Source organism: Myotis daubentonii, chromosome 7, assembly GCF_963259705.1.
Source record: "Myotis daubentonii chromosome 7, mMyoDau2.1, whole genome shotgun sequence".
Lineage (NCBI taxonomy): Eukaryota > Metazoa > Chordata > Mammalia > Chiroptera > Vespertilionidae > Myotis > Myotis daubentonii.
Window position 1 is genome coordinate 69,842,015 of NC_081846.1, and position 26,089 is coordinate 69,868,103.

The 26,089-nt window shown below is 38.5% G+C and overlaps 1 protein-coding gene across 1 annotated transcript in view; it reads right to left on the reverse strand.

Annotated features, from left to right (window-relative positions):
- Window positions 1-623: 623 nt before the first annotated feature.
- The window catches only part of ARHGAP15 (Rho GTPase activating protein 15), a 677,426-nt gene continuing 651,960 nt past the window's right edge, over window positions 624-26,089 (reverse strand). The window contains exon 14 of the mRNA XM_059704560.1: window positions 624-1,980. Coding sequence (XP_059560543.1) covers window positions 1,797-1,980 — 184 coding nt within the window. The 3' untranslated portion in view covers window positions 624-1,796. The remainder of the gene's footprint in view (window positions 1,981-26,089) is intronic.

The following is a 26,089-nucleotide window of genomic DNA, read 5'->3' on the forward strand; positions in this document are numbered from 1 at the left end:
AAGGAAGGAAAGGAGAGGGGTGGAGGAGAGAGAGAGAGAGAGAGAGAGAGAGAGAGAGAGAGAGAGAGAGAGAGAGATCAGTCATGAGAGAGAATCATTGATTGTCTGACTCCTATTAGGGATGGAGCCAGAAACCCAGGCATGTGCCTGACCAGTAATCAAACCATGACCTCCTGGTTCATGGGTTGAGGCTCAACCACTGAGGCACACTGGCCAGGCTGTTACCAGTGACTTTAGATAATGGGGTTCTGCCTCATGTGATTTTTCTTGGCTTTGTGGTATGTGTATATGCCCCACTTGATAAAGCCATGCGTTAGCATTTATTGTGGTTGTTTCTCTGTTCTTGGCCACAAGCTGACTCACTGGTGCCATTGCCAAAATGAAGACATTCAGGAGGGCAGGGGAAGTCTCTCCCTCCGCTGCAGGCAGTTCTGTGTCTGCCGGAGCCGCCTGTACCTCCGGCTGTCCCTTGCGCAGACTGTCTTTGCCGAATACTCTGTCCATGCAGGCAGCCTAGGCTGCTGAGCTCATTATTGCTGGAAGTGTTTGCTCTTGGGTTCGTGCTTCGCGCGTTTTATTTACATGCTTTATTTTCCATTTTATGAACAAATCGATAACTAGACTTATTCTTTATCGCACTGGATTAGTTTTATTTATTCCGTTTGAATTTGATTAAAACGCTGTCAAACATAAGTCTACATTTTTATCCGCAGACGATATTCACAAAGCTGGGTCTGAGATGTGTTCAGCTAGAACATACTTTTCAAAAGAAAACAATGTTTGCTACATTCTAGACAGTTATCCTTTTGTTTATCTACGACAAGGGAAACTAACCATCAAATGGAGAAAGCAATCCAAGTCTAGTCAAGGAATTCTTAAGGCATTTGAAAAGATGCCTTCTAAAAAAGTTTTTTTTTGAGATTGATTTAATGTAATTCACCAATAAAGCATCCTCAGAAGCATAATAAAAATCCCACATAAAATGGCATAGCCAGGGAAAGGGAGGATATACAGTTTGATGAAGCTTCAAAATGGATGCTGACATTAAAAATGAGCAGTCATGCAATTCCTGTATAATATAAAGACCAAAATTGCAGGGCACTAATTTTGCCTCTAATTTATAAGACAGTGTGTTTATGGGACTGCAAATAGTATATATAAAGAGCATATCCAATGGCAAATGTTTTGAACTGTCATTTGTCTTCAGAAAAAATTCCATTCAACAAGAATTTATACATTCCACTACATAGCACCAAGGATAATCAGATTATATTTACACATACAAAAATGTTCTTGAGCGATGCAGTATGTCTATTTTCATTACGAACCTGACCTCCTTTGTTCTATTTAAAAATTATTAATTTCTGCCTCCCCTCATGTTTTGGTTCTTCTCACATGTAAGTAGGAGTGTGGGAGCATGCACGAGGCAGCCAGGTAAGGAGAAGGGTCACTCTCAACCTCACTCACTCACTCATTCACTCACTCACTCACATATCCACACACAAAAAAGCACACACCTAATGCCTGGGAGCAGCATTAAAATGATTTCTTTGGATATGTGCTATCCTCTCCATAAGAGCACTGAAGGGGTTAATGCAGAACATGTATAGGCAAATATTGTCAACTATTTTATTCAAATGTTTGGAACTTAAACACAAAATCATCATTAAGTTTTCACAAAATGAGGCATCTGTTGCTTGAAAGGAAAAAAAATATTTCAGAAATATGTTTACAGAAATGTAAAAATATTAGGCATCGAGACAGATGTGAACATATTCAGTAACTTGTCTTGTCTGTCAGTCTTCCTCCGAGCCGAAGATCTTCTTGTACTCGCTCAACATGAGCTCAGCTATCTGGTTCTGGTAGACCATGTGTATCGCCATGTTCCCCGTCTCATTCTCAGCTCGCAGAAGGGTGGGTCCAAATACAATCCCTAAGCTCTGGGTGGACATGAGGTTCTTGGAGGCTTTGGCCACTATTCTGTGAAGAGAGAGAGAGAAGGAAAGAGAAAAAAATTCCATTGGAGTTTGAAGTAAAATTGTAGCTACTTTTGAATGATAAAGTTCCGTGTTTTTGAATTATTTTTTAAAAATTAAATTTCAGTTTAAAGAAGGAAAGTAAGGGTGCTGACTGGCTTTGGCAAAACAGGGAATGCAACATAAGCAAAAATTTTTTCAGTTTGCAGAAAAACTATGTCAACCACAACTATTTTATCTTCTACTCTTTATGCTTTACTGTATGGAAACAGAACTGATGACTTTGGGGGAAGAATTCATTGCCATGTACAACTTTTCATCCCCTTGGTAACTAGCCATTGTGGGTACTCTATGAATATTTGTGAAATAAACATGTGAATAAACTAGACAGCAAAAATTACTGTGGAGATTTACTAGGATTCAGCCTTTGAAGGGCCTATAAGCAGTGGGCCTGCACAGCCCCCAGTCAGAGGAGACAGGAAGCCTTCCTCGATTTCCATCTTTTCACAAACCTAACTCTCTAAGGTACCACTTCTGTGACCTAAAGGCTATGCCTTCTCTCTCCTGAGAAAGATTGAGAAGGACCAAAGCCATCCATTTGTGGCTCCCCACAGCACAAGATCATGGTGAACAAAATGTCCTTGACCTGGTCGATATCAATAATAACCAAGTATTGTTCTAAACAATGCTATTATCTCATTTATTCCTCACAACACTCCCATGAGGTAGCTTGTATTATTAAGCCCATTTTACGAATGAGGCCACGGGTGGTAAAGTGTCTGATGTCACAGGGACCTGAGGTTCAAATCCAGGTAGCCTGGTTCCAGTGCATGTGGAAACTTCATCGCTGTGGTGTGTGCTAATGATGCCTATGATTAATAAATGGGCTGATTTTTCACTTTGCCATCCTCCACATGATTATTAGATAATTCCATAAGAGGGTCTGAAGTTTTATTCTTCATTATAGTATTGTGATGGACAGGTTGGTTACAATAGATTTACTGTGGGCAAAATGACCCTTAAGTCTGGACTGAATATTCAAGACATCTTGCCTCCTTTTTATAAATGGAGAGCATTTATACTTGTGAGTACTATTGGCCATGGCTACATATCTGGAAGAGATTGCCATATTTTTATTGTATAGTGAATTATAGTAGACTTCAAGTTTAAAGTTTCCTTTGGAGTATAAGAAACTATGCTACATATAAGTGAGATCATATCATATTTGTCTTTCTCTGACTGGCTTATTTCACTTAGCATAATACTCTTCAGGTCCATCCTTGTTGTTTCAGAGGGAAGGGGAGGGGGAAGATATTAACCAAATAATTTATATGCATATATGCATAACCTATAGACACAGACAATAGTGTGGTAAAGGCCTGGGGATGGAGCTCGAATGGGGAGGAGGGGATCAATGGGGGGAGAAAGAAAGGGACATCTGTAATACTTTCAACTATAAAGATAAATTACAAAAAGAAAATATGCCATATTGCTGCTACATTTACCAAAAGTCATTAGAATGATTTTAACATCCTCCTACCCTGAAGTAGGGGCAAATGGAGTGGGCCTTTGCTTCCCTTTAACACACCTATTCACCTTGATTTAAGAACTCTCTTGAGCTTCTCCCAGACCTCTTTATTATACAAGTTATTAGTAAGATTCACAGTGAAGGAAAACAGGTTTTCTCTTTTGGTTATAAATTAATACCATTTTATGATACCAATTCCTTCCGTGACTCCACCACACACATACACACACACACACACACTCTCACACGCACAAATTGTTAAAGGTAAATATGTAGAGAGATAACATAACTAACCAATCAATTAATTAGGTAAAAGTTGCTTTTACAACATCGCTCTTTGGTAGAAAGGTCAAAGTTGATGAGATTTATATAGCAGAGACAGGGCTCAGAGGTCAAAGGGCATGGAGAAGGTAGAATCAAAAGCAAGAGAGCATTGGTAGTTTGAAGCATCTTGGCTGATATAAAGCATCTTGGCCAACAGGGTAGAAAAACGTTAGGACCCGGAGTCCAGGAGAAAGGGACAACATAAGGATAGACTGAGGACTAAAAATATATTTTCTACTAAATATTGGCTATAATTTCAGTTGGCAGCAGAAACAGGGAGATTTGGGATAGCTGGGAGACAGACTGCTCCAAACTCACAAGGGTGAGGCTAGAAATCAAGGGAGGTCCAAGAGCTCATTGTTGGAGGGGCAGTCGTGGCGGTGAGGAGGTTATGGGGGTAGAAGCTGGGAGAGTCCCTGGCATCTGGAGGAACTTGGGTGAGTGGAGGCGTGAAGAGGTAATTTGGCTCTCTGGAACATACCAGACAGATGCAGCATGTGGGACCCAAGTCACTGGGGGAGAGAGAAGGCTGAAATGGGATTAGACCTTTTTCAATTTCTCCAGAGATATTTATGTTTTTTCCTTCTCAGCAAAGGTCTGGCCAAAGCTAGAGGAGGAAACCAAAATCGAGTTTAACAAGGATGGCCAGCAAGAGGCTAGAGCTGCATGTCATAGCCCCCTTGGGGAAAGGGTTCTCTATCTTGGCTGGCAGGTCATGGAAGAGAATCCATGCAGCGGATTTCTGCCAGTGCATCAGTTTTCTAAGATTTCTGTGGACAAATGTTTACTTTGTGCTTTTATGCATGTGTATACATGGAACAATCATTCCATCTCAAACCTGTATCATTTGTGTCAATTTCTCTACACACTTAATCAATTTAAATAAAACCAGCTTTAACTTATGAATACTTTAAAATAACACTGTTATAAGTAGAGTTTACTAAATAACATAGTTTGTATTTTTGTTATATTTGCATTACTGAAGGTTAAATTTTAGGTTGGAATTGTTTCCTAAGTTGGGAAAATAAAGTTACTTGTAATAACTCTTAGAAAAATCAAATGTATTTAGGAAAAAAATAAGAAAATGTGCATATGTATTGTGTAAAATATAAGCTGTCTTGCTTATTCACTGTTACAAACTGTGTGTTTGCTTGTGGGTGTATAATATATAAATATCAACTAACTAGTAGTTGGTGTATTGAGAAATTAATCAATCTTTAGGTTAGAAAAGATGTTAATTATAAAGACTAATTTGGGGAGGAAGTTACCAACTATTAAACTATATGATTCATGTAGATAGGCTATATATATTCTCAAAGTAACATTTAAATTAGATTGCGTCCCTTTTTAATAGACAGTGGAAATAGACATGGGGGATGTCTAGGAAAACATATTAATGCTACTATTATAAACTTCATTACTCAAATGTGAACTTACCATACTTTCTACTTCAATAGACTCTTAAACAGTTAAGTGGTTGATTTAGGACCACATAGGAAGTCAACCCCTGTTTAAAAAATAGGTGGAATACTATCCTACAATATTATTTAAATCTTAGTTTTGGGTGTATTTTTTTGTGTGCCACAAATCAATGGATATCATAATTCTATTCGCACTGTGCGGATCAGCTTAGCATTGCAAGTGCCATTATTTCAAAAGATTTTTACTAGTAAAACATGTGTAGAGAAGAAACAGAGGCTATTGAAAGAAATAAAAGCACTGCATGACGAAAAAAATTCAATTTAGTATCTAAGGTGGAAAACTGTCAAATAGAGTAAGTTGTATTTCCAGTTGCTTAAAATAAAGTTGGGTTGTATTATTGGAGGTGGAGGGGGAGTCTGATTTAGAAACCAAATACTAGGGGTTTGGCTTTCATGAAAGTGAGTTTTGCAAAACACCATTTCTGTGATAGATTTCATAAAAATAGCACTCCAGAGTAAAATAAGTTTGAAGGAAGCTGTGTGCCATTTTTTTTTCTTAAAAATTCATACTGCATAATAAAGGCTCTGACAAGTCCTGCAGAAAGTATCTTTGTTTACCTTTGTGTGACTCCTGCGTTCCCTAACTTGCTTGAATGTTGTAGATCCTCCTGAGTGACAAGGAGGAGCCATATTAAAAAAATGTTGCTCTAGTTGCTTGGCTAAGGACCTATTAAATAAGTCTGAAAATGCTCTGGATTTTACCCTTTCCTATGGCACCCTGGCTTCAGAACTATGGAGTAGCTAACTCAAAGAGGTCAGGCTCTGGCACGCTCTGGAGAGTTCCAGCCCTCTGGCAGGGCTTAGCTTTCATTAGGCCTTAGACTCTATGGCAGTGTGGTAAATTTCGATATGCAATTAACCTGATTTCAGCAAAGAAAAGACACTCCGCTACCATGATCCCTCCCCCACCAAAATAAATAAATAAATAAATAAATAAATAAATAATCAAAAATCCAAGAAGCAAAAGAACACATCTGAGGGAGAAAAGTGAGGGCAAAGACATGGCTGAGAGATGCACATACAGTGAAATACAGTGAATTGATGGATGCATAAGAAGGTGCAAAAACATTTGGACTTTAGATCAATATTTGGAAATTCTTCTACATGTTTGTTTACTTACCATTAATTTACTCCTAAGAAATCCTTAGAGCAAAGATACCTGATTCTAAACAACGTGAAGAGCTCAACGTTTAGTGCCTGTGAACACTTGACTAATAGGAAAAAGACCCCAAAGAGCAACTCTTGAAAAGGGCTATTTATTAATACTGTTTAGTTTAAAATAGCCTGACAAAAATAATTATGATTTTATGAATTTGTTCATGAAATAGCACTTGATATATATTCATAGTAAAAGGAATTCTTATACTGCTAAGTAAAATTCAAGTTTATAAAATCTTGAAGTGGGTAAGAATTCATTTTTCTGGCAAGAGCTTAAAAGGATGATATACAGTTTACAGCATAAAAAGGAGAGGAAATGCCAGAGCTACTTTTTGCAGAGTCCAAATGGAAGGAGCAATGATCCATCAATTTAAGATTATTTTAGAAACAATCTATAATCCAGTGCTACAGATGTTGGGCCCCAGACAAAAAAATCCTCGCAGCCTTATGCTGGGTAAGTTTTTCCAAGAGTGAGCTGAATTGCTAACTCAAAGAAATTTCTTGGTTGCTTAAAATTACAGCCAAATGGCTCAAACTGAAAGACGGCTTTACTAGAAAACTCAGAATTAACGCTGAATTAAGAAGACCAAAGCATTTAATAACAGTCCAGCTCTAAACAGATATATGGATGCAAACTTCCTTTTAAGTTTGTGTTTGCTTTTACCATTAATGACTTGCAAAGGAAATTGAAAGCCACATAATTGCCTGCAGGACAACTCTCAAGTTATTGGAAGTGTATTAAAAGTGCTCCCTTCCCTTTCTCTGTAATGCTGGGATTGTCCAACACACATAACTTGAAGGTGCTTTAACTTGAATGGGGAAAGTGTGGTGGTAAATGTACTCCTACCATCAGGTCACCAGTCACTGTATGTGAAATGTTAATTGTGACTACTTAAGTGACAAAGGCTGTTAAAAATAAAATAAATTTTCAATGTGCTCAACTTATTTTTCCTATGTGCTATAGCTACTTTGGGGGGAATTTATGCTAACCATATACTTGCTTATCCTCAATGTACACAAACTATACCACTGTGTGTGTTTGTGTGTATGTATGAATTTGCAAGAATTCCACTTCTCCCTTAAAGTTATGGCTCTATGTCAGAGATATTTTCAAATATTGTCAAAGCAGAAGAGTGCATTCACCAATGATTTCCCATTTAACATGTGTTTCAAGGTGGTCATTCATTGGAAATTCAGCCCTTGGTATATGCTAATTTTTAAATAAAATGGTCGAATTTAATTGTAAAGCCTTTCCATTTAGATTTAAATGTCTTACTATTATTGTTAACTTTCTAAACAAGTTAAAAACTATCCTCTGAAACAGGAATTACTGCTATATTTGTACATTTTTGCTTTTCAGTAATCTTTAAAGCCAAGTATATATAATTCTCTCAAAGCACATTATGGAAAAGGAGCTTTTATGGCAATTGCATATTCATAGCTGACATGGCCTTATTCTTTATATTTATTAAGTATCCTCTCCCTTTGCACAGATTTCAGTGTAGAAGATTGAACATTTTCAATTATTCACTTGTTTCATATTTTTATTGATTGGACATTATAGGGAGCTTCTAAAGTATCTTTTAAAGCAATATTCAGAATATCTAATAAGATAGAAGGAATGATAAAGTAATAAGAATGAATAGCCTATGGATTTCAAAATGACTTCTTTCCAGTTAGAATATGTATTCTATAATGTGACAACAACCATTGATAAAGTGGGTTATTACAGCCAAATCCTTTAAATAGTAGGTAATATAATAAAGAAACACTACGAGTTATTATTATTTGTTGAATATCTATTATGTGCTAATCACTATGCTTCAACTCTTTCACAATTTTGAAAGATTTAGAAGTCAACTTTCATTTCTTTTTTTCTGATTACGTTCAATTCAAGAGAATTTTTATTGATTTTAGAGAGAGGGAGAGGAGGGGTAGAGAGAGAGAGAGAGAAAGATAGAGAGAGATGGATGTGAGAGAGAAACACTGATTAGATGCTGCCCGTATGTGCTATAGCTACTTTGGGGGGAATTCATGCAAACCATATCCCCTGCAATCTAGGCATATGCCCTGACCAGGAATCAAACCTGCCACCTTTTTGGTGTACATATGATGCTCCAACCAACTGGCTAGGGCTCAAGAAAATTAAAAAAGATTACAAAAGTATAATAAAGAAAAAATTCGCCAGTAACCATAAACACAGTAACTCAATGTAACCAGTATTTACTGAGTACCTACCAGGTGTTGGACACTGTTCTGGGTGTCAGTGACAATGCAATGAATAAAACAAAGTCCCTGCCCATAGGAAGCTTATACTCTAGAGACCCAGACAACAAACAATACTCTAAATAATGTGGAATATGATTTTGGGCGCTGAAATACTTCAAGAAAAACTAAGAAAAAGAGAAGTAGCCATTGTTCCACTGACCCTAGGGCCCTTTTTTAAAAAAAAAAAATCTGAATGTCTTCAAATCCCTCCCAGAGATGCTTGTTTACTTATCCTGGGTGGGGCCTGGCTGGTTGCAGATAATATAGCCCTGAAGGCACTCAGCACCAAAGAGCCCTTCCTAAGGGCGGAGACCTGCTTCCATGCTCACCAGGGGAAGGAGAACTCGGAGCAGGGAAGAGTAGGCAGAAAGCCCCAGTGGTGAAGTTGTCTGCGGTGGATCTAGGAATGGAGAGGAGGATAGGATGGCTGGAGGCTGGGGAATGAGGCGAAGGAGGAAGGAGAGGCTCTGGGGGAACTTATGGGCCTTGGTATGGATTTGGGATTTAATTCTAAAGACGATGTGAATCCATCCTTGGGTTTTGTCCAGAAGAATGACATTGCCAGGACTTAGGAGTTACACATGTATAAATAAAGACTTTATTTACAAACATATTCCAAAAAAATCCTTTCTATATGATTATCAAGCACTTTTCCCTTTTATCTTGTATATGTAATATTTATTATTTACTCATTACCTTATATGGGACCTAGTGGGTTGCACCTTATGATTTCTTAATATAAATGAAATTGATATATTGAAAAAAAAAATCTTTCCATGTACTCTTCCTCCACATTTTGGAGCATTTCTCTAGACAGCGTTTCCCAACCAGGGGTACTTTTGCCACCCCCACGAGGCATTTGGCAATTGCTGTAGACATTTGGGATTGTCATGCCTGGGTGGGGGGTTGCTGCTGTCATCCAGTGGGTAGAAGCAGAGGAAGCTGCTCGAATTCTAGGATGCCGCTTGCATTCTGCGATGCGCAGGGCAGCTCCCCACAACAAAGGACTAGCCAGCCCAAAATGTCAATAGTGCTGCTGCTGAAAAACCCTGCAATAGGATAAAACAGTAGCAATGTAACAGCTAGATCACCGGTGCCCAGACCTCACTGCTCATGAGAATAACCCGGAAGCCATGTTGAAACAAATTGCTGGGCTCTGTCCCCAGAATTCTGATTCAGCAAGTCGGGGAGGTACTTGAGGATCTGCATTCCTCACGCGTTCCAGGTGATAATGCTGTTGGGCTGGGACCGCACCGAGAACTCACGCTAGGTCATTAAGTTATGGCTCTTCTATTTTTAAAATACGACAACACGAGACATGTTAACACATTGCACTGCAAGGACCATGTGATCCTGTTATCATTATTATCATTTGGTATTATTCTTTTTAAAATAATTGTCAATTTGATAGGGAAAAAATGGTCTGTCATTCTTTGGACTTAGGATTCTTCAAAGTTAGGAAATGGGGAAAAAGCAAAAAAAAAAAGCATTCATGCGGATTTTCTCTTCTGTGAATAGCTGTCCATACCCTCTGCCCCTCTCCTATTGAGTGTGTATCAGATTGTTTGTTTAACCCATTTATTTATTTTGTACTAGAGGCCCAATCCATGAAATTCGTGCAAGAGTAGGCCTTCCTTCCCCCAGCTGCCGGCACCAGCTTCCCTCTGGCACACAGAGAAGGGCATCTGGTATAATTAGCATATTATGCTTTTATTACTATAGATTATTATAGATGATAAAACTAATACAGAATCTTTGAAAAATGTACCAGTCAGGGGTATGTAAAGTAAAAAAGTAAACTCCTCTTGTTTCCCATTAAAACTCCTTCATGTTAACTGTAATTAACAGATGGGTGTGCCTTCTGGATATTTTCCTATCTATCTATCCATCTACTTATCTTATATATTTTTTCCTTCTAAAAATTGAGACAAAAAGTACATTAAATGCTACATTCCCTTTAAGTATATATTGTAGGCATTTTTCCAAGTCCATACATATAAAAATACCTCAGCCTTTAAAAAAAGTTGTTACATTTTATAGTATGGAAATTCCTTAATTTATTTAACCATTGTCTTGCTGGTGAACTTTTTCGTTGCTTCTAATACTTTGCTATTACAGACAATGCTACAATGAACATCTTACACGTGTAGTTTTTTGAATTTTTATGTATTAGGAAGCATGACATTTCATTCTTTTTGTTGTACTTACATTCTCCCAAGGATTTTGTTTCTTAATTTTATTTATTTATATGTTTATGTGGTCATATCTAGCACTATTTCTTTGAGAAATTCTATTTTGTTTTTGTTATTATAGAATTCATTCTTTTAGAGATCAGGTAAATATCAATGCTTTCTCCTAGTTTTTCTTTAATGATTTCATTTTCACATCCTCTAATTCATCTTAAATATATCTTATTGTGTGAAATGTGATGGTAATCTAAGTTAATTTTCTCCATAGCTAGCTAATCTCCCCAAAACATTTGTTGAGAGATGATCCATTCTCCATTGATTTGTGATGTCACGTTCTCATGCAGTTTTCTACACTTATAGACACACACACCAGATACATCCTATTCTGGTGATAATTATGTGTGTATTCTAAATGAGTACCTCACTGTTTAAATCACTGTAACTTTGATATATATTAGGAATATTCTAACTATCATTTTTTTTTTTCTTTTTCAGGTGTGAAAGAAAATTTTCAGGTGAATTTTTTTCAGATGAACAAAATTAGCCTAAAGAAAGATTGCATAACTTGATCAAAGTCACATAGTAAATGACAGCACCTAGATTAAGATGAAGATCATGATTACTCTGGGATAGAGATTTTTTTTTTTTTTTGTCAAATAACTAAGGGGTAAGGGCATGTGCTGGGGGGTAGGGGAGGCTGGGGGGAGGTTAATGGGGGGAAAAGGAGACATATGTACTACTCCTAGTATTTGTAATACTTTAAACAATAAAAAATTAATTTAAAAAATTTGCACTTGGAATCAACGGCTCTCTAATCATGAGGCCTGAGCCTGAGAAAGACTTGGAAGGGAAGCAAGTCAGAGAGGCAGCAAGCGGTCTTAGGTAACATTTTTAATTACCTAATTCACATCCAAGTATGTATTTACAAAGATGAGAAGGGTGTTCAGGTGGAAGAAAAACTCAATTAATATGTATTATCTTTTTCTCCAGATTCACAGTGTTTTAAACTTCTGAAAGCATTTATTTCTCATTATGACTGGAACTGCATTATTGGTGAGATAGACTGAGAATTTCAACTATGGGTTCCCTTAGGAATTTTCTCCCAAGCTTTGACATAGTTTTAGCCATCCACATTTGACCATGTCAGCAGGAAAAAGAGTTCTGGAGTTTATTCCCTGGGCTCTGCTGATCTACCAGTATCACTGATAATATCAGCTGGGAGGGCACTCCCTCCATTTAGGGGACAGAGGTTAGAAAATATATATTGGGAGTATTTTTAGAAAGAAAAAATTATAAAACTGTCATTATTCTCTACCCAAAATTTGTTCAATAGGGTAGTTAAAAAACTGGAATGTGCCATTTGATACAGAATATTGGGGGTTGTGCATGGATTAGCATTAATTAGGCCAAGTAGACTAAGGCACCTAACTATAAGATACTAGAGGCCTGATGCACAAAATTCGTGCATGGGGCTCAGCCCTGGCGGCCCGGCTACTTCTGGAAGGTTGTCCAGTCTAATTAGCATATTATGCTTTTATTATTATAGATTAGTAGAAAATATAGAACTTAAGTATTTGCCTGATGGTGTTAGATAAATCGAAAAGGAACACTATCGATATGCAACGTCAGAATTCATCAACCTCTCTTTTATTTTTTTCTTTTCACATAGGTGAAGAGAACAGCTATTTCACTTCCTAATAAGGGCATCTACATCAAATCTTCAGCAGCTACTTTAACATGTCTTTTTGTTTAAAAGATTCCCAAATAGGTAAAAGAGAATCAGTTGCAATTTGGGTATTGTCATTCAATCGTCCACGTTTAATTTTACTTTCTGATACTTTTTACAGTGACTTGACATTAAGAGAGACTGCTTGGCTGGATCCCCAGCCCTGGTAGTGTGTGTGCGGAAGTCAATCAACTGATGTGTCTCTCTGACATCGATCTTTCTCTCTCTGTGTCTCTCCCTCTCCCTTCCATTCTCTCTAAAAATCAATGGGAAAATGTTGTGGGGTGAGGATTAATGAGAGAGAGAGAGAGAGAGAGAGAGAGAGAGAGAGAGACTGACTCTGTGTAAGAGGAGAGCCCCCAAGTGAATGCACCCAGTGGAGTGAGGTGCTCCTCAGTAGTGGAGCAAAGGCACCCAAGGAGTTTGACTTGGAAGAAAGAATAGTCAGGGAAGCCATGACGACTGAATGCAAAAACAAAACAAAACACCAAACCAAACAAAAACATAACATGATATAGAAGAAAATTTCAACTGTGCTCTTGTAAATCCAGTGTCTAGAATTAGCCCAGAGACCGAATTCACCCCCTTATTAAGGATTTTGTGTTGAAAATAGACGAGGCTGCTACAGAGGATTCATATTTATTATAGAAAGTTTAGAAAATGCAGACAAATAAAAAAGGAAAAGGAAAGTCCCTCATAATCTCATCACTTGTATATCACTACTACTAATATTTGGTTGCTATAGATTTTTTCAGATATACACTAGAAAAGTACAGGGAGCATCCATCAAGGTTATGAAATATTTTGTACATAAAAAGGCCATGAGTTTCTCATCAGGAGGAATTCAGAAATGTCTAAGATTCCTGTGTTGGATAGAAGTGAAATGACACTTAAAATGTTGTTTGGGCTCCCAGATTAATGATGAAAGAGTGCACATTCTGAGAAAGTCAAACTATCATTTGAGATGAGGTGGAATAATGTATATTTGCTGAGGTTTCTGGTTTCTTCCCTACCCTTCCTTGTACTCTTGTGCTTCTAGCCTTTCCCCAAGATTCAGTCAGCAGCATTTTTTTTTAATTTTTTTTTTACCTCAGTGGATAAAAAAAACAGAGAAAGTACTTTGGACTTTGCAAATGAAGACACTGGAATTGAAAAGAACTATACCTCTGAGTTTAAAAAACTTGTGTCCAAGAAGTCAGAGTTGCAGCTCTGACCTAACCAATAGATTGGAAGGTAGGTGAAGAGCCAGGCTACCCTGCTGCCAGACAGAAGAAAGATTTCCTGGAGAGGCAGGGAGAAGAGAGCTGAGGTCCTGGTGAGGTCCCTCAGAAGTGCTGAGTCCGAGCCCTTCCTACCCCTCTTCCCTGGGATACAGGATGTTGGAAGTTTGGAGGATTCTGAGATTAGACAGACCCATGTTCTTTTCCTTGGGGAAAACCTAGGGATATAGCAAGACTCCAGAATTCCTATGTCCAATATAACAGAATAGTTAAATAAAAATCACCACATTGTTTATCGAGGCAAAGGTGGCGTTAAGATAGCTTTACAGAGTTCTTCCTGAGCAGAGGCTGACACTCAGACCTGGGATTAGAAGTTGGGGATGATGGCAGAAAACCAGAGGGAATGAAGACCAGCTTGAACAGGTGACATGAGCCCGATACTTTCTACCCTACTCATCTGTTTTATTAACTTTCTTCAGTAGAATGTAAACATCTTAAGCACCAGGACTTTATTTATTTTTGTTTAGTGCAGTATCCCTAGATGAAGATTAGTGTTTGGCTCATAGTACTAGGTGCTCAATAAATATTTATTGAAATACTGAAAATGGATGCTCTTGCTGTCCCACCAAATGCTTAGGCTGTATGTAGCTCTTTAAAACTAGAATCAGGCCAGGAAAATGTCCACAAGACACTCTGAATTGACTAGACTGAAATCATTTAGGTGAGTGGGCCTTAACAGAGAAATTAGTTTTTATTATGGCACAATAATTATGCTTCTTGCACACCTGAGTTTCATACCTACTCTGAGATAATAAGAACATGAAGGCAGAGGTGAAGAGAGCCGATGTTTCTTGAGAGCTTGTTAGGGGCCTATAACCACGCAGGGTGCCTTTCCCGTGTACTATCTGACAATGAGTTTCCAACATGTACCCAATTCGAACAAAACTGGTAAGAGGAGTTTAGAATAGAATGTAATTTTTATTTGCTTTATACTCTAGATCAGTGATGGCGAACCTTTTGAGCTCGGCGTGTCAGCATTTTGAAAAATCCTAACTTAACTCTGGTGCCGTGTCACATATAGACATTTTTTGATATTTGCAACCATAGTAAAACAAAGACTTATATTTTTGATATTTATTTTATATATTTAAATGCCATTTAACAAAGAAAAGTCAACCAAAAAAATGAGTTCGCGTGTCACCTCTGACACGCATGTCATAGGTTCGCCATCTCTGCTATAGATGGTTGAAGTTAAAGAAAATGATACAACTTTTCTTGGTCAACTAAAATATGATGATTAAATTCTATTTTAGGTAAAATGCTCAATGTAATTGCAGAAATCCAGACCCTTTGAAATTCGCCCGGCCAGAATGGCTCAGTTGGTTGAGTATCAGCCTGTACACTGAAAGCTTGCCAGTTTGATTTCAGGTAAGAGCACATATCTGGCTTGCAGGTTTAACCCTAGTCAGGGCACATATGGAAGGCAATGATTGATGTTATTCTCTCACATTGATGTTCCTCTCTTTTCTCTCTCTCTCTCTCTCTCTCTCTCTCTCTCTCTCTCTCTCTCTCTCGCCTTGGGTGAGGATTAAAAAAAAGTATGCAATGCTTGCCTCAAAGATAAAAACTATTTATTTTGCTATTATACATATAAGTTTATAATCTCTGTTGAGGTGGAGAAATAAAGTGTGCCAGTTTCTGCATATGTCCTTATACATGTGGATGTTGGTCTAGCTCATGATTCCATTGTCCAGCACACACATCTGTATTTACCTTTTAAAAAAAATTCTATAGGCAGGATTAAATGTATCATTTCTAGGGACCATTATCAAGCTCTATCTTGGGTTTTATAAAAGGCTCTCTCCTAGTCTGCAGGCTGCTAAAGGGCCAATCTTATATTTAATAATTTGGTATTAATTATTAAATAATTTGGTGGCTGTTTTGGACAGAGATGGACCATTCAAACTTACTTTCAAGGAAGGACTTCCTGCCTATCTGTGGGGAGCGAGGTTAGCAGATGGACTCCAGCTGTCTTTTCTTCAAGGTTTGCCTCAATTGCAGGGAGCCACCTTGCCCAAGGGCACTGACTGTGGGACAATGGGCTGCATGTACTCCAGAGCTCCCATGTGGTTGGCTGAGGGTAAGTTGGATCTACATCAAAGTTCAACTTCTTCCTCTACCAATCCTGCTCCCTTCCATAAGGGTTGATCCCTAATAAGTACCCTGTATGCCAAACTCTGCTTCAGAACTTAACCTGTGATTATTGGTTTCAGAACGGGCCCATGAAAACCAGCACAAATGGGGATTTAGAGCTGGTCACTTGCTGAATGGTTGGCAATGCGGGGTCTGTCAGCCGTGACAGGCAAGTACAGTCAGGTCTTGGCACAGGGTGGTAGTCCACATGTTAAAACTCTCATTGGTGCTAAATTGGGATGGTATATCCACGGAGGGGAGACCAGTAGTATGTAATATATTAGGCATTTAAAAATAATGGCAGGAGGTTGTGGATAGTAACTACAAGGTCAACGAGATTGAAGAGCTATTGCTAAGCACCATTTATACTCCACAAAAAATGTTGTTTGAAATTACAGGGCCTTTACTCTGTAAATCAGGGTTGGCTGTAGGAAAGCCCATTACAGAACCAGGCTTACAGACAGCATTGGAGATGCTGTCAGGTAGATGCAATTATAATAATATGCAGCAGGGACAGAGGGACAGCCAAGAGGACTTGACTCACAGAGAGCAATGAAGATGGTTAAAAGAACATGGCATCCCCCAGGAGCAAAATAAATAGGCAGCCAAGAAGGATGCTATTCAGCTTGTATCACTGTATTAGAATAATTCGTCTAGTCATTGTTTTATCAACTACTGCTGCTTCCTGGGCACTTAGAGCTTCTTGGGTCCAGGGACCAGCAAGCAAGGAAAAGAGAGACCATCGAGTCAGAGGTCATTAACCCTGATCAGGTGGAGGAGGCAGGGCTGCTGTTACACAGTGAGGATAGGGAATAATATGTGTGGTATCTAGATGATCCACATGGGGCTTCCAAGTCCTCTGTTACCCAACTTCTCTGTTTAATGGATAGGGCAGAAAACCTTGTCTGGGAAGACACAGTGATTAAGAACATGGATCCTTCAGGGATGGAGTTGGGAGTCACTGTGTTGGGTCAGCAACCATGACCAGCAGAGGCAATTACTGAGGTTCCCTGGAATGGACAGTGGAGAAGGGAGATGATGAGTGTCAGCTCTGGGCTCAGGCCAACATTCAGCTGCAGGGCTTGCATCTTTCCTACTAAAGCTTCCTCTTCAAAGGCTTCCTTGGGAATGAGGCCTCCCGCAGTCCTGGGGGAGAGGTTCCTCAGGCATACATAAAGAATGGAATAGAGTGCACAAATGGCGGAATGTGGTGGACACTACATGCTCTGCTTAGATGTCTCTTCAAGGAAGAACACCCAACTGCAGTCAGTCAGCAGTCGGCCCAGCAGTCAGCCCTGCAAGGTTTGCCTCAGCCGAAAGGAGCCTCATCCCAACACTCTCAGAAACAGCCCATGGCCAAGGACTGGTCACTGTGGGGGCAGACAGGCCGAGTCCTTTTGGTCCATTTAGAGACAGCTCTGATGGGACATGGATGCTCCGGAGCTCCTGTGGGCTGGCCAACCGGTGTTGGCCCCACATCATAGTTTGACTTCTCTTTCTTCCTCATCCTGCTCCTTGTGTTGGAGTTTATAGATAACGGGTGCCATGTTACATCCAACCTGTGATGGTACCCATGAGCTCTGGGGAATCAGAATCGCTCTAGTAGAACGAGAACTGGTTTGTGAAGTGACCTGAAATCTAGTCCTGTGTCTAGCTCTGTTTATATGAGTCATTCCATTCTACTCCAAATACATGTTTTATCATCAACAGAACTTAGATAAAACCGTCATGCTTCATGTATAGCACTTTATATTCTCCAACTCATTCTGGTCATTCTAGAGCAGTCTTAGTCCCCACGGCATGTAAATATCATCTGTGCATTCAAAGCCATATCAACGGCAGGGACTCAACCACAGACAATCTTACAACTGGCTATAGTGAAGCATGGGTTCGATAAAAACTGTGTGTCATTCTATCATGTCATTCTATCACAGCGGTTCTCAACCTGTGGGATGCGACCCATTTGGGGGTCGAACGACCCTTTCACAGGGGTCGCCTAAGACCATCGAAAACACATATATAATTACATATTGTTTTTGTGATTAATCACTATGCTTTAATTATGTTCAATTTGTAACAATGAAATTGGGGGTCACCACAACATGAGGAACTCTATTAAAGGGTCGCAGCATTAGAAAGGTGGAGAACCACTGTTTTTTCAGAACTACTGCTCTTTTACTTTCAGAAAACCTGCAACCCGGAATCTTAGAATCATAAGTTCTTTTTCTTTGAGGTTCTCTGAGCCTCAGACTCCTTGTCCAGAAAGTGAAATTAATGATGAACTGACCTCATGGGTTGTTTTGAAGGTTATGTAAAAGATGTGTGCAAAACCCTTTGCAAATTATAGAAACACTGATTTTTATTATACGTGATTATGTTTACTTCTATCAGTTGTTATTTTATAAACACAGAAAGGGAGATTAGGACTCACTGGTTTCCTATTCTGTCTAGAGCCTTTAACAACGCGAAGGGCTCACACAGAGATTCTGATTTAGTGGTCCCGGATGGAGGCCCTGGCAAGTTTCTAAAAAGCTTCACAGGCAAATCTGGTGTGCAGCTGGCTTTAAAGACTTCTTGGTAAAATGACCTGTCCTAAGGTCACACAGCCAACTTAGTAAAAAAGCCGAAACTCCAATCTAGACCTTACCGTGCCTCATGAGTTTTATCCATGCTGTTTCCAATCTTGCACCTGACTTTTATCATAATATTATAGGTTAGTCTTAAAATATAGTAATAGAGATAAGAGGGAATTTGAATTTAAAACAACAACAATGAGGTACCATCTCACACCTGTCAGCATGGCTAACATCAACAAATCAACAAATGACAAATGCTGGTGAGGATGCGGAGAAAAAGGAACCCTCATGCACTGCTGGTGGGAATGCAGATTGGTGCAGCCACTGTGGAGAACAGTATGGAGTTTCCTCAAAAAACTAAAAACAGAACTCCCATTTGACCCAGTGATCTCACTTTTAGGAATATATCCCAAGAAACCAGAAACACCAATCAGAAAGGATATATGCACCCCTATGTTCATAGCAGCACAATTTATAATAGCTAATATTTGGAATCAGTCTAAGTGTCCATCAGCAGATGAGTTGATTAAAAAACTTTGGCACATCTATGCAATGGAATACTATGCTGCTGTAAAAAGGAAGGAACTCCTACCATTTGCAACAGCATGGATGGAGCTGGAGAGCATTATGCTAAGTGAAATAAGTCAGTCAGAGAAAGATAAATATCACATGATCTCACTCATTTGTGGACTATAATGAACAACATAAACCGATTAACAAAAACAGATCTAGAGACAGAGAAGCATCAATCAGATGCTCAAACCTCAGAGGGAAGGTAGGGGAGGGTGGGGGTAAGGGGAGAGATCAACCAAAGGACTTGTATGCATGCATATAAGCATAAGTGATGGACGCAGACAACAGGAGGTGAGGGTGAGGGCAAGACTGGGGGGATGAGGGGACAATGGGGGGATAAAGACACATTTGTAATACCTTAATAAAAAAAATAAAATAAAATTGTGTCAAAAATAATAAAAAAATAAAATGAATGTAATGTGCCATGATTATTAAATATTAAAATAGCTATTCCTATGCCATTAGCACTAAACCATATGATTTGTGTGCTTTTAGCAAGGGGTGAAACTCTGTAGGTAATAGAAGGTAATTTTAAGATTATATGAACCAAGCATAAATTAAACAAAGTGACACCAAGGCTGAAATAATGTAAGCAAGCACGAAATGAAACATTTCAGTGAATTCAAGATAGAGTAATGTACTGCTACTGTACTGCTCCCCTCTCTTGAACACTTAATTTGGAATTATGAGGGAAGAGAATAGGAGACAGACAGAGAAGGATAAATAGAGATCTGAAGATCATTTTAGTGTGATCATGACCAGAGCATTCATATTTCTCATATAGCCTGGAAACAATCTCCTACTTATTGGAAGATGTGACCTTTAAATGTTCCTTACTTGCAAAAAGACAAATATTCTAGAAGCCGTGTGTTAGCCTGTGTAGTCATCTGTCTTGGCTGCTCTGGGATTGGGGGCTACTACGGGGAGAGTGCAAATTATAGATGAGCGAATGTGTTATGTATTCTTTACATTTGCAGACTTTAGGGTAAGCTTTCTTTGACAGCTCTCTGATTTCTTTAACATAGCAAATCTTTAATCAGTCTAGATATGTTAAGATGTGATCTTTTACAGTGAATTGACTTGAGTGGAGTACTTGAGTTGAAATGTGTATATTTCCCCCTCAAAAGCTGACTTGTGGGGGAGGGGGGAATCAGATATTCTATGATATACTTTGCCTCAGTGACAAGATGTTTTGGGGGAAATCATCCAAGCTTGAAATAAAATCTTTATTGAAAGTAATTCTACATTCATGCCAGTCAGATACATTGTAGGATTAGACCAGATATCCCAGGGGGAAACTACGGTATATGCACCAGGCAGAGTTGATTATGTGGAGCTCCTGTCAGTTCTTAACTTCCTGACAATGGCTGAAGTATTCACAGCCGCTACAACTCTGTTTTCATCTTTATTTTGAGAGAAAGTTAATACACTTTACCTTAACTACGCCAAATGTACTGGAAAATAACCCAGTAATAAGATACAGCCCGTCTACCAAGTGATAGCTGTATGTAGAGAGCATTTAGCTATGCATTTCAAGGAAACAAATATAAGCAGCAAATGACTGAAAGATATTGTGATTATTTTTTCTGCTTGAACTTTAAAATTTTCTTGGCAAAGCCTCCTGTGTGCTGTCTTAAAATCAATGTGTATAAATAATCATGGAGCCAAGTAAATGGCTTTCATTGCAAATTCTCTTCAAATGGGAGGGCAACCTTTATTATAACTATTATTATTATTATAGCAATTTGCTTATCAATGTTATTTGGTGTCAGAAAGAAAGACACAGGTGTGCCAGGTGATATTTGGTTCTACTTAGAAAATCAACAACAGCTTAAGAATTGTTTTTTGGGGGGGCATAGTTAATACTGCAACTAAAGAAGAGAGAAAAAGGCATAATTGTGTGGAGGTTCAGAACAGGTCATGTTAAGATGTTCCTCTGTTGAATGCGAATTGTTTTGAGCTGAAGGCAACTTTAGCAAAGGGCTCAAGAGAAACACTGCCTCTCTGTTAAAAGAACTTGAATAATGGACCTTGCCTATAATAAGAGATAACCTCTTTGACATACTTATATGGCAGGGCAAACAACTAATTATTGGATATGCGCTCTCCCTGCAATGAGCTTGTAAGCCCCAAGGCGCCTTACCTGATCTCTAGCTCAGAATGTCTTATATACCCGTGTTCTCTTTCTGTCTCTGAATCTCTTGTGCATTTGAAGTCTCCAACTCTCTCATGATGCAGGGCTTTCATACATATCTATGTATTCAATTTGGTTATTTTCTCAAAATATGTTTTTATTGATTTCAGAGAGGAAGAGAGAGGGAGAGTTGGGAATATCAATGATGAGAGAGAATCATTGAATAGTTGCCTCCTGCATGGCCCCCCCAGTGGGGATCGAGTTCGTAACCCCAGCATGTGTCCTGACCTGGAATTGAACCGTGGCCTCTTGGTTCATAGGTCAATGCTCAACCACTTAGCCACACCAGCCGGGCTGGTTATTTTCTCTTGTTAATCCATCTCATGTCTATTTGATTATTAGATCAGCCAACAGAACCTTAGAAGCAGAGGAAAATGTCTTCCTTCCTCCCACAACTTCAAAGTTAGTTTTATGTTCTCATTCATTATAAAGATTACACATCACTGTAGTTCTAGAAGAAAGGGAAAGACATGACCCTCAATGCCTGCTAAAAAATACATTCATTTAAAAATCCAGAAGGTAATTGTATAATTACCATCTTTTGGTTGTGTATTCTAAAACACATTGTTCTCATGTCACCAAAGAACGGAAGGAAGAAGGTGAAGTGGCCCATGACTTAAGCATAAGGACAGAAATGATAGCCTCACCTAGACTAAGAAGTCTCAAGGTGAAATGAATATGTATCCTGAGAACACATCACCTGCCTGAGCAATGCATTGGTTAAAATACAAGTTAAAACTTAAGTTTAAAAAACTCTGTTTTCAAATTTAAAAAAGATTATGAATGTCTTTTAATGGGTGAGTGGATAAATCAATGGTGGGACATTCATACAATGAAATATTCAGTGGTTAAAGAAGTGTGCTACCAGACAATGAAAAGACAGGAGGACCCTCAGGTGCATATTGCTAAGAGAAAGAGCTCAGTATGAAAAGTCTACATACTGTATAATTCCCAGTATCTGACATTCTGGAAAAAGCAAAATTCTGGAGCTAGTAAAAGATCAGTGATTGCCAGGAGTTAGGCAAGAGGGAGGAATGACTAAGCAGAGCACAGAAGATTTTTAGGGCAGTGAAACTATCCTGTATGATATTATGATGGTGAATACATGTCATTATACATTTGTCCAAATCTATGTAATTACAACATTAAGAGTGAACTTTAATATAAACTACGGACTTTAGTTAATTATAATGTATTGATATTGCTTTATCAAATGTACCACACTAATGCATGATGTTAATAATAGGGGAAAATGTATTTGTGTGTGTGCGTATGTGTGTGTGTGTTGGAAGAGATAATATATAAAATTCTATCATTTCTGCCCAGTTTTCTGTAAACCTAAATCTGTTCTGAAAAACAAAATCTATTAATTAAAAATGATAATGAGAGCAGATTGCATACATTCAGGGTCCAGAGGTCAATTGGCCTGCTTATCTGTCCTTATGGCCACACACACTGGAATTGCTCCGCAGTCTATGTCAGGTGCCATATCCAAAAGCATATTTAAGCCTGTCTCGACTAGAAAAATTGCATTCTGATCACTTCGTTATTCGCTTTCTTGGCATTTAAACATTCAGATTGTATTACATTGTTGTTGACATGTTTTATTTTTATCTCTAAGTTATTTCATGCACATATGCTTTATCTCTCAATTAGATTGCAAAATCTTTCCATTTAGGTGGTGTGTTACCTTCAGCTTTACTCCTCTTTTCATTTGAAGTAGAGAGTTTGCGCATCCTATATCTTTTTGTGGCTACAAATAGTATGTGTTTTATAGGTGGCTGGCAGGTTAATTTTTATTTGTCCATGTCTTTTTGCTCCAGCAGAAAATGGAGATGAACTGAACAGGAATAAGGTACTCTCAAATATATTTTTTTTATCTATAGTCAGAACAAAGCTCTCCATGAATACTCTTCTTAGCTATTTTCTCTGAAGTCCAAGCTAGAGAGCCAAGTTCATCAGCAAAGATGTTGAGTCCTGGCCCCTGTCAGCCCATCATCCCTTTCTCCTTTCTCTTTTCTCCTGCCTTCTCTTTTTAATTTCTTTGAAAAAATTACAGTGAAAAACTAGAGAAAATAATTTGGAAATACAACAATCTAATGTATCATTTAGATGTATTTCTGGACAAGGGAATTCAGTCAGTACAGACTAGCATCATGGGGTGCTCCAGGAATACTCTGGGGAGTCATGTAACCTTCCTTCAGTTCAGCTTCCTCGTGTGGAAAACTCAGACAGTTGGGCTGGAGGAATTTTAATGCCTAAATCCTATTGTTGAACAATTGGACTCTTAAAAAAAGTTTAAACGATTTTTTTTCCTCCAAGTTAAAATGATTTGTAAGGAAGTTGACAAGCTTGGAAATACATGGCAAGCATTGGAATTAATTGTATAAGAAGGGAACCCTGAAATGTAAGGGGTTGTAGTGATAGCTTACATATATATGTGTACACTCTAAATCAATGTTTATTCATACTCCATAGATTATATAGAGGGTGTGTATGTATATCTTTATGATAAGATATACATTTATTTATTAAAATAAAGAATGAAACAAAAAGCAGACACTAGGGATTTTTAGGGAAACAGACATGAGCCTCCTGTTCTCTTGGAAGCGGAAGGGTGTGTCTATAGTCTGCATTTCTGTTTTCACAACACTCACACTAGAATGGTGGCGATGGATCAAGAGACCCACTCTGGCAGAGGGATGACACACAGGTTTGCTTTACCTGGCTGGTGGTGGCCGTCTGCTCTGTGGGGAAGGGCCCTAAAGTTGAAGTCTCAGTGCGAAAGGGGCACATGATCAGCCAATAATGTCTACAAGGGATTTGGATGGAGAAGGGTGGCATCTGTGCCAGGAATGTGCCATTCAGTGGGAAAGCAATTTCAAAAGGAAATCAGATACATCTACAGAAGTAACCCAAGGTGTTCCCGGATGCGAAGGAATTTGGGAACTTGAGAGGCAAACTCCTGGGGGAGGATTTGAACCACATTGCCCTTAAGTGAGTTTAGAAAAAAATGGAAAATGATAGGGTAAAGAGGTGTCAAAGTAGATGAACAGTGAATTTAGAAATATAATTAATTTTCAAAGATAACTATTTGAAGCAGATTTCAAGAAATATGATAATTCTTTCAGAAACGGTTTAATTTTTAAAAAGCAATTCTACAATATTCTTAACATGTCTTTTTAAAACCCATGGATGCACATTACTCCCTCCCCCATGTTTTATTGTCCTTAATAATCATCAAAAGATCAGGCCTTTCTTTGGTCGTACATGCTTATCGAAGAGGTAGTCATAGAAAGAAAAACTATAATCTCTCAATAGTTAAAAAGACCTACTAATGTTAGTTTTTAAGTGGTAATTTTATTAAATAGTGATAATAGAGAAGGAGGAGATGTACTAGTACAAGGCTGATGAATAGAAGAGGGTCGATGGATTCTATTTATTTTGTGCTTATACATTTGTCCTCTTGCATGGCGCCTCATTGCGATGCCTTATCTGGCAGGATTACTAATATGACAACACTCCTGATTTATAGAAGCCCAAAGAGATTAAACAGTTTGATTCATTTCAATTGGACAAAAAAACTCTTGTTGAATCTGAATTCTTGCTTTGCAATGAACACAAACTCACACTCATTATTACTTATGGTGCTTTTCTTTATGGATGAAGCACTTCGCAGCCAAGTAGCGGTAGTCACCAGCTGATGACCATAAGGAAAGGCAAACACTGTCAGTAGAATAACATCCTCAGCCAAGTGTTTATGTTGGACACATATACAATATATAACTGTTCTTAACTAACGATACAAAGCCGGCCTCCCTGAGTCTCTCCTTTTGTATTATTTCTTGCCACCCATGTGCTGAGGGAGATTTTCTCAGGCCCTAAGCCCCACCCTGGTTCTGCTTCTTTGCAAGCCAGATTTATTCTTGCTAGCTTCCAAGTGAATACCATACATCAAGTAACTGTGTGTTAGTTATAAATACAGTTGTGGTGACATAACTGTTAATGCAGTTTCCAGAGGTGGTTAATTTATATACAGGAGGTATCTCAAACAATGAAATCATCTGGCTAATTTGGTATTTTTAAAAGTTGTCCTTTGTAATCTTCCGTTTATGTTTCCTTTCTAAATCTATTGGGTCATTATATTCTTAATGAAGTTTGCCCATCCCCCCACCCCCTATAGGCAGAGAAAATGTCTAAATCTTTCTACTTGTAACTTTATTTTATTTCTTCTCCATGCTCCAACTTTCCTTGTTTTCAATTTTCTCAAACCTACAATCTAGAATTTTCTCTTCAGGTGGCTGAAATAATATTTTACTGGCCTTCTTCTGACCATATAGTCCCTTGATATGTTCAACACCAAACTGAAAGATCTGGAAAACTACTGGGCTAGGGAGTGAGACATTGCTCCACTAGGAGTGAGTGGAGTCAGCTAGATCAGACAGACGCGGGTGCATCTTGTATCATGGATCCGGGGGCAGAAAGAGGCTACAAGAAAGAGTCAGTACTGAGATCACAAGCTGCTAAGCAACACAGGCAGCTAACACAACTTTTATTTTTTAATATTTTAAAATTGATTTTTAGAAAAAGAGGGAGAGGGAGAGAAAGATAGTAACATTGATGAGAGAGAAACATCAATTGCCTGTCTCCTGCACGTCCCCTACTGGGGATTAAGGCTGCAAC